Source organism: Echiichthys vipera, assembly GCF_963691815.1.
Source record: "Echiichthys vipera genome assembly, chromosome: 23".
NCBI lineage: Eukaryota > Metazoa > Chordata > Actinopteri > Perciformes > Trachinidae > Echiichthys > Echiichthys vipera.
Window position 1 is genome coordinate 14,299,012 of NC_139848.1, and position 10,150 is coordinate 14,309,161.

General features: G+C 39.0%; 1 protein-coding gene across 1 annotated transcript; it reads left to right on the forward strand.

Moving 5' to 3' along the window:
* Positions 1-1,023: 1,023 nt before the first annotated feature.
* pnpla4 (patatin-like phospholipase domain containing 4) lies at positions 1,024-8,109 on the forward strand. The gene is made up of 7 exons (XM_083938147.1): positions 1,024-1,150; positions 3,089-3,278; positions 4,270-4,364; positions 5,189-5,324; positions 5,408-5,473; positions 6,737-6,889; positions 7,854-8,109. Exons 2-7 carry the CDS (start codon positions 3,099-3,101, stop codon positions 7,983-7,985), a joined length of 762 nt encoding a protein of 253 aa, XP_083794273.1. The 5' UTR covers positions 1,024-1,150; positions 3,089-3,098; the 3' UTR covers positions 7,986-8,109.
* Positions 8,110-10,150: the final 2,041 nt, after the last annotated feature.

A 10,150-nucleotide genomic window follows, 5' to 3' on the forward strand; every position in this document is an offset into this window, starting at 1 on the left:
TTTATAAATACGTATTTAAATGTATTTATATATATATTAATAAATATATATATACGTTTTTTAATGTATATATATTAATAAATATATATATAAATAAGTATTTAAATGTATTTATATATATATATTAATAAATATATAGATATATTTATAAATAAGTATTTAAATGTATTTATACATATATCAATAAATATATAGATATATTTATAAATAAGTATTTAAATGTATTTATATATATATCAATAAATATATATATACGTTTTTAAATGTATTTATATATAAATTAATAAATATATATATACGTTTTTTAATGTATATATATTAATAAATATATTTATAAATAAGTATTTAAATGTATTTATATATATATCAATAAATATATAGATATATTTATAAATAAGTATTTAAATGTATTTATATATTAATAAATATATAGATATATTTATAAATACGTATTTAAATGTATTTATATATATATTAATAAATATATATATACGTTTTTTAATGTATATATATTAATAAATATATATATATAAATAAGTATTTAAATGTATTTATATATATATATTAATAAATATATAAATATATTTATAAATAAGTATTTAAATGTATTTATATATATATATCAATAAATATATAGATATATTTATAAATAAGTATTTAAATGTATTTGTATATATATCAATAAATATATATATACGTTTTTAAATGTATTTATTTATGTATATATTAATAAATATATAGATATATCTATAAATAAGAATTTAAATGTATTTATATATATATACATATATATGTATATATATATTTATAAATAAGTACTCATTTATAAATATACATATACATGTATATATATATATTTATAAATAAGAATTTAAATGTATTTACATATATATATATATATATAAATGCAAAGAAAAAGTGCTTCCATCGCTTTTGTTTTCGTTTGGATGTTTTATGTTGAAAACCCCGGGCGGAAGTGTTGCGACTGTTTCCGTCTGTCATGTTTCTGGTGTTAGCCTGTGTGGCTAACGTTAGCTGCAGACCACACCGGTCAAAATGAGTCGTAATCACCGAAGGTCTTCACCGTAAACTCGGTAACTCGGTGTCCTCCCGGCTGCTGCCCCGTCATCACCGTCAGCTCTGTCCAACGGTACTTTTCCGTTACGAACGTGGTGTTACCGCTATACTCTTCCGTGACCTTACATCACTTAACGTGTCAGTTTAGTTTATTTTATAACATTTTTAATAAGACGTTATTACTATTATTGCTTTTAATTATTATTGATTTTATGGAACTATGTTAACCTTTTAAAATGTCTAAAAATGTCTATTATTACTGTTATTATTATTGCTTTTATGCAACTATATTAATTATTTAAAATGTGTAAAAGTTGCTATTTTTTACCGTTATTATTATTATTGCTTTTATGCAACTATATTAATTATTTAAAATGTCTAAAAGGTGCTTTTATTACTGTTATTATTGCTTTTATGCAACTATATCAATTGTTATTATTGCTTTTATGCAATAATACAATTATTATTAGGTTTGTTTATTATTAACTATATTAATTGTTTAAATGTGTGAAAGTTGCTATTTTTACTGTTATTATTATAATATTGCTTTAATGCAACTATATAATTATTTAAAATGTGTAAAAGTATCTATTTTTACCGTTATTATTATTATTATTATTGCTTTTATGTAACTATATTAATCATTTTAAATGTGTGAAACTTGTTTTTATTGCTGTTATTAGTATTATTATTGCTTTAATGCAACTATAAAAATAATTAAAAATGTGTGAAACTTGCTATTATTACTGTTATTATCATTAAGGATTTAATGCAACTTTATTAATTATTTAAAATGTGTAAAAGTTGCTATTTTTACCGTTATTATTGTTATTAATGCTTTTATGCAACTATATTAATTATTTAAAATGTCTGAAACTTGCTATTATTACTGTTATTGCCTTTATGGAACTACAGTATATAATATAATCATGTAATGCTGCTGCCCTCTTGGCCAGGTCGCACTCCTGAAAGACTTCCTGATCTCAGTGGGTTTTTATCAGGTTAAATAAAGGTTAAATCATTAGTTATTAAAAATGTGTGACTGCTATTGCTATTATTACTGTTATTACTATTATTATTATTAATTGCCACATTTGTGTGTAAAAGGAACGTCAATTTTAGTTGTCTAAACTTAACCGTCACCTTTTGTCGTCTAAACTTAACCGTCACATTTTATCGTCCAAACTTAACCGTCGCCTTTTGTCATCTAAACGTAACCGTCACCTTTTGTTGTCGAAACTTAACAGTCAACTTTTGTCGTCTAAACTTAACCGTCACCCTTCGCCGTCTACACTAAGAAGTCACCTTTGGTCGTCTAATCTTAGTCGTCAAGTTTTGTCGTCTAAAATTAACTGTCGCCTTTTTTCGTCTAAACTTAGCCGTCTTCTTTTGTCGTTTCAACTTAACCGTCGCCTTTTGTCGTCTAAACATAAGTCACCTTTTGTCATTTAAACTTAACCGTCGCCTTTTGACGTCTAAACTTAGTCGTCACCCTTTGTCCTCTAAACTTAACTGTCTTCTTTTGTCGTCTAAACTTAACCGTCGCCCTTTGTCGTTGAAACTTAACCATCACCTTTTGTTGTCGTCTCAACTTAACCATCACCTTTTGTTGTCGTCTCAACTTAACCGTCACCTTTTGTTGTCGAAACTTAACTGTCACCTTTTGTTGTCGAAACTTAACAGTCAACTTTTGTTGTCGAAACTTAACAGTCAACTTTTGTCATCTAAACTTAACCGTCACCTTTTGTCGTCTAATTTTCATTTATTTTTCATTACTGGGCTGACGTTTTACTGCATAGTGTTAATCAAAACACAAGGCGATTAAAAATGGCAACCATATTTTCTGCTTTGGCAACCAAAAGACGATTCCCTGTAAAAGTTAGTAATCCAGTAATCCCTCGATGATCCAGAATGGGTGTTCCACAAGGCTCGATCCTGGGGCCTCTGCTTTTTAGTGAGAAAACAAAGAAAAATCTAAACCTGACTGTTGATAGTGCTCACGTCTGCGCAGGTGTTGAAGGATGGCCGTCCTGAACTTGTCCTTTGCCGCGTGTGGTTTCTTGGGGATCTACCACCTGGGCGCCGTGGGGGCCTTCCTCCGCCACGGGGACAAGCTGCTTGGCTCCCTCAGGGCCTGCGCGGGGGCCTCGGCCGGGGCCCTGGTGGCCGCTGTGATGATCACGGCTCCTGACCAGTTGGAGGTAAAGTGTCCGCCACCACCTCAGCGGGGGGGATGGGGGGGCCCAGGGGTCTTTGAGGGGTTTCCAGAGGTCCCCGCGCAAAATAGGCCTCACAGTCTTTGTATAATTCAGAAAACACATCATCATTTTCACTGTCAGCATCGTTCCTGCCCTCTTCTCTGGTGCCTCACAGATTAGAGAAGTGCTGCTCTCAGCATCGCGGCAGGAGAGCCGTCTATCCTCTTAACATTTAACACTCGCTGGCTCTTAGAAATGAATATTTGGGATTGAAATGAAAGATATAACTTCATAATGCAAAAGTCCTTGAACTGTATCTGTGACGATTCTCAGTTAGGATTCAAAGTCGATCAGCAGTAGAGTTTTGACCTTTTGTGGGGGACTTGAAAGATATAATGTGTCGAATTTCAAGCATTAAAATGTCTAAAAAAGATTACACCTGTGTTACATATTTAGTTGAGTTGTGTACTCTTAAACGAGATGCACAACAAGGGCTAGGGAAATGCAGGTTTTTGCAGAGAATTGGAGGAGACCTCTGCGGATAACTCAGCTGCCTATCAGATAAACTAGCCGAGCTAACGTTAGCGGTGACTAAGTCCAACGGCATCAGAAAAACACTGATTTTTGAAGGTGCAACTGCTTAATTCAGTGTTTTTGCCGGTTTTAATCATCTGACAGGTTTGTTTTGACGAGAAGGAGACCTCTGCGGATAATTAAGCTCCTGATAATAAAGGAAACGATGAACAGGGAAGAATGGTTAACCAGAAGAAAGGGATCGAAAGGACATTCAGAATCTTAAAATGACACATATGGAAGTTATTCCGTTACTTTTACAGGTGTTACAGATTTGTGCAATTGTATGTCCTGAGACAGATAACTAATTATCCAAAATACTGAGACACTTTACTTTGTATGATTAAGTGATGAAGTCATGAAGTCCAATTTAAAGTATGAGTAATGATGCCATCGCAGTGTTTGTTTGCGCCTTTTCCAGAACTGTAAAGAGTTCACGTACAGGTTTGCTGACAGCGTGCGACGACAGCGGTTTGGAGCCGTCACCCCGGGGTACGACTTCATGCTCACACTGAGGTAAGTTCTTACTGATGTGGGACTGAGCAAACATGGTGGTCTAAACTTAACCGTCACCTTCAGTGGTCTAAACTGAACTTTCACCTTTTATTGTCTAAACTTGACCGTCAGCTTTTGTCGTCTAAACTTAACCGTCACCTTTTGTGGTCTAAAGTTAACCGTTGCCTTTTGTCGTCTGAACTTAACTGTTGCCTTTAGTGGTCTAAACTTAACCGTCGCCTTTAGTGGTCTAAACTTAACTGTCGCCTTTTATCGTCTACACTTAACCATCGCCTTTTGTGGTCTAAACTAAGCGGTTGCCTTTTGTCGTCTAAACTTAACCAGTGCTTTTAGTGGTCTAAACTTAACCGCCGCCTTTTGTCGTCTGAACTTAACGGTCGCCTTTTGTCGTCTTAAGTTAACCGTCGCCTTTAATGGTCTAAACTTAACCGTCGCCTTTAGTGGTCTAAACTTAACTGCCGCCTTTTGTCGTCTTGCCTTAACCGTCACCTTTAGTGGTCTAAACTTAACCATCACCTATTGTCATCTAAATTTAATTGTCACCTTTTGTTGTCTTAATTCAACCGTCACCTTTTGTTGCCTAAAGTTAACCGTCACCTTTTGTCTATACTTAACTGTCACCTTTTGTTGTCTAAACTTAACCGTTGCCTTTTGTTGCCTAAACTTAACCGTCACCTTTTGTTGCCTAAACTTAGCTGTCACCTTTTGTCTAAACTTAACCGTTACCTTTTGTCGTCAAAACTTAACTGTCACCTTTTGTCGTCTAAACTTAACCATCACCTTTTGTCGTCTAAACTTAACCGTCTATGTGTGGATCCTCTCAGGGAGGGGATCGAAGAGATTCTGCCCAGTGAGGCTCACAGTCTGGCCACCGACCGCCTCTACGTCTCAATCACGCACGCCAAAAGTGGCAATAACCACATCGTGTCCCGGTTCAGCTCCAGGGAGGAGCTCATAAAGGTACCCTCCCCCCGCTCTAAACACAACCCTAACCCTAACCCCACATTATTTTACACCCTTGTTTTCCTTCACTCTACTTTCAGGCGCTGCTGGCCAGCAGCTTTGTACCGGTCTATGCTGGATTCAAACCTGTGGAATTAAGAGGAGAGGTAATGGGCTGTTTCACTTTTCTGGGTATACACATTTTCAAGCATTCTTACTGCATCAGACTCAGTTCTTTTATTTCACATTTTTTTTATTGCTGGGCTGACGTTTAACTACGTAGTGTTAATCAAAACATAAGGTGATTAAAAATGGCAACCATATTTTTAGTGTCTGCAACCAAAAGCTGACTCCTTGTAAAAGTTAATGTTCACTAATTCATTGACAATCCAGCATGGGTATTCCACAAGGCTCAATCCTGGGGCCTCTGCTTTTTAACGGTCAACTTTTGTCGTCGTTTTGGTATGGGCATTTGAGACTTTGACATCAGTATACCATCGAGTACCCACTCCTTTTATTTGCTTTGTAACTCTCAATGTCTTACTTATATGTGCTAATATGGAAGTCTGATTGTTTTGACCAACGATTGAATTTGCCGAATGGCGTCCGTGTAGGTGAATCTAAGGGCGCACTCACACTGTCCTTCTGTACCGGGTCAAAACCGGTTTTTCAGCTAAAGCCTAGTACGTTTAAGCAGTGTGAATGCACCCGTTCCGCGCATAACTGCGGACAGCGGGCCGTGGACGGCGTGCACACGTGTACGAGCACGAGCCCTACGGCGGTAGCGGTATGTGCGCCTGTTCGGACATAGAAAATAGAACGACGGACCACATTTAACAACAACGGCGGTGAAAGGTTCATGTTGGTGTGATGCGGAGGTGGAGTGTCTACTGCAGATTTGGTCGATGAAAATATTCCAAAACAGTCGACAAGACGCACAAAACGCATAGGTCTGTGGAAAGATTTGTAAACAAAGCCACACACGCGCGATCAATGCGTGTGACGTGTAACGGCATGATGACGTATGGACAGCAAGAAGCATTTGCGCGAGGCCCAGGCAGTGTGAGTACAAACGGGGCTGGGGCGCGGGGGGAGAGGGAGGGGGGACAAGTACCCTAAAGCATGGGGCGCGGTGCGGAAGGACAGTGTGAGTGCGCCCTAAGTTAACGTTACATTAGTTCATGTTAATTACGGCTTTTTCATTATAATGACATGACATAACGTGAATAAAAAATGATACGATAATATGGCTACTTCCTCCTTGCGAGTGATAATGATATACGATTGAATTTGCCACATAACGTTAGCTACAGGAGCTATAAGACTCATCTAACGGTAAGTTAGCAAGTTAATGTAACGTTAGCTAGTGTTTCATTGTAAAGAATTGACATTACTTGAATAAATCTTGAACTCTGGTTTTGTTTGAACAGAAATGGATTGATGGAGGCTTCACTGACAGTCTGCCAATTCTGCCCGTGGGCCAAACCATCACTCTGTCTCCCTTTGCTGGAGTGCAAGACGTGTGTCCTGTCCACAGGGGGCGCTTCAACACTCAACTCAGACTGGCCAACATGAACATAATGGTGAGGGTGAAGGATCGATGTCTGAGAATCTCCAACATTTCTATGTCTGCTCTTAAAGAGATATTCTGTGATTTCATGTGGTCACACATTTGCCTCCCGTTCATTTCCCGGGCCCGTCCACACGGAGACGCGTTTTCCTGTAGTCGAACAACTTTAGTATCGTTTTGGCCGATCATCCACAGCAGCCGGCGTTATCGGAGCCTGAAACGGGATCTTTTGAAACCGGGTCCCAGAGTAGGAAGATTTGAAATCGCCCCCATTCCGTTGTCGTCTGGACGTATAAACCTCATAATTTGTTAAATGATGGCATCATCGCCCCACCTCTGACCTCTAACCCCGTGGCGTCACATAACAACAACAGGGTTGCTGCTTGAGAGGAGAGAGACGGACCCATAGACTGTTTACTGAACTGGACTCTGAGCCACATGCATGGGAATGAATGAGTGAATAAGTCGCTAAACTGCGCTCTAGTCTCTTTTTCTAAATCAAGTTCTAAGAAGGTGTGAAATGTCTCTAAATCTAGTCAGTCCAAAACAGCACAAAAGTCTCCACTAACACCAGAAACAGTGGACAGGATGGAGGATCTTCTCCTTGTTGGTGTATTTCTGTGGCGGTTACAGCGCCACATCCAGGCCTGGCATGTGTACTACAGCGTTTTTATTCGGTTTCACTGGTTTCCTGTGGTCGCAGATATTTCTTGAGCCGAGGCTGTGTGGACAGAATTTTTTTTAAGAACAACCGAGAAAAACAAGGTTGTAATACATATACATCTAGTCCACCAAAATCCACCGTATAGCGCAAAACCCGTTGTTTAGAGTCATCACGATCCGTCGGTGGACCTCCGCTGCTACGCTCCGTGAACACAAACCCTGTTCATCTGCACACAAAATGCGGCAAAGCATCCCTTTAATTTTCTTGAACAATAAATACAAAATATTTTCACTTGTTTCTTTGGTTTTCTCAGTTCTCCGCGGAGAACATAAAACGTCTGAACCAGGCCCTGTTCCCTCCGTGCACCAGGGGCATGCAGTCTCTGTGTGAGGAAGGTTTCAACGATGCTGTGAGGTTCCTGAAGAGAGAGGCCTGGATGAGCTGACGGTCCGATCTAACCACGAGCACGAAGACAAACGCCTTTTAGAGATTTGAGAGTGAATTTTATGGATTTTATGGTATTTATTCCCTGTGTGATTTCAGTTTTTCTTAATAAAAAGAGAGTTGTGTTATCACACTCAAATTCTGGGCCTTTCCTTCTGCTCTGTGTGACAGCAGCTCCACATGATGGAAAGCCCTCATGGGAACACGGACTCTTCATCAATTTGCCAAGGAGGCGTTTAATTTCCCAAAGCTTGAGGCAGCGAGGAGGGAAAAAAGTTGGATAGCGCAGTACTTGACAGGGAGTCCACGCTGCGGTCATGGATGTTGGGAATTCCCTCAGGATGCAGGATGGTGTTTCTCTGTGTGAGCAGGTTCTCCATCAGTTTTCATTTAAACTCGTGTGTGAGAGCTGCTCCTCCCTCAGGACAGGAACACGTACAGCCGAGTGTTTCACAGGGCAGGAGGCAAAGTTGATTATGTTGTATAATCTGCACAGTCAGGCCATTAATGCACCAATTGGAACATTAAATAAGGCTTTTAACTTAGTTTACTACAACACATCAGTACAGCACGATGAGTGCAAGGCTATAACATCCTATGTCTAAAACATTGGCATTGTTTCACTAAACTGCAGCAGAGCGCGCCCTTTATTTACAACTGAAGCTGCAGCATAGACCAACAATAAACCACAGACTGTATAAAAAAATCAAAGTCGAGGTCTGTTCTCTCAACTTGATCCAATCATAATCACCTCTGGGAGTCGCCATCTTGTCAGACTTTGACTCCGCCTCATTTCCTCTTACCAAAAAAGGGCATGTATGTGACGTTGGGGGGAGGGCAATAAGCCCATCTGGCTGACGTTTACTGGATTAGCCAAATTAGCTCCACCACCCGGTAGCTAGGCTAACAGAACACCCTACTAGATAAACAGGAGTGGGAGTCTGTGTTGAGATTTTTTTTCGGGAAAAACGGGAATAGGATTTTTTAGAGGGTAGAGACTGACACGGGAGGTCAGTCCCTAGCAGAGGACAGAGGAGTGGTGTGCAGGCAGCATTTATGATCTATGATTTAAACTGATATTCAACACAGTAGCATGACCGTAGACTGTAAAACACAGACCCTTGTGGCCCAATCCTCCTGCTGCTCCAGATAAGCATCGGGTGTACGTAAGTAGGTCGAGTCATAGTGCAAGTGCGGCTATTTAATTAGCATAACAGAGCTAACATGTTGTGTCCCTAAACCGTCTGTTAGTACAGTCGATCGAAGAGCAAACCTTCTTGTCACTCATGGAAACACCACCACACGAATGACCGCAGTCCAGTTTTAGTCCAGAGATAGCATGCTAATCCTGACAACTAGCCTCAGAGGAAAAGTGAGGGCCACGGGCTAGCTAGCTAATGAGTCATACACTTTAACCTCCAATAAAATAAAAACTAGCCTGGTACAAAAACAAAATCACCACCCTCGTGTTGTCATGGAGATATGACCTAAACATACAGACTAGAATGTTTTTTTGTTCTAGGCCTTAAACAGGTTTAATGATGCTGTGAAAAGTCTGTTTAACATGGGGGTCAATGAGAAACTGCTCTATTGTGCAAACTACTCCTAGTGGACACTCAGAGAACTGCAGTTTTTGGCACTTCCTGATTGAATCAACCAGGAAGTCGCTGTGGTGGGGGTTGCTATAAACCCAACTGTGGGGATATTAAATGCTTACGAATACTCCAGGATCAAGAGTGCCAAGGAAGTAGAACACTGCGGTGTCCTGATATGTTAGTAACACTTATTTAACCGTACCCATAATATTTTCCTAACCAAGTGGTTTTGTTGCCTGAATGTAATGAGCCCTCGGGTTCTCAGTAAGATCCACCCCCTCGCTCGTCTAAATATGGTCACTTCCTGCTAAATAAAACTGAAAAATAATGTCAAGAGGCAGGTTAATGTATTTCAGGCAGGGAGAAATGCTTTGTAACAACATGTCAATGGTGTCACAGGACTTGACTAACTTTCGCCATTGCTTTCAGCGCAATTTCCAAATTTTGAAAAACCTCTTGAGAAACACCTTCTGTTGGCTTCAATCATTTATAAGAAGTTTCCCAGTACTTTGTTGTAGCTGTATTTCTGTTTCTTGGTGGTTGTTCCCACTATATTCCTCCTAACTCTGCA

Bases quoted from the DNA above. Each gene is read 5' to 3' on its own strand.
- pnpla4 (XM_083938147.1), top strand. From the start codon at position 3,099: ATGGCCGTCCTGAACTTGTCCTTTGCCGCGTGTGGTTTCTTGGGGATC. The intron at 5,325-5,407 runs GTACCCTCCCCC...CTCTACTTTCAG, and splicing joins CCAGGGAGGAGCTCATAAAG to GCGCTGCTGGCCAGCAGCTT. The intron at 5,474-6,736 runs GTAATGGGCTGT...TTGTTTGAACAG, and splicing joins CTGTGGAATTAAGAGGAGAG to AAATGGATTGATGGAGGCTT.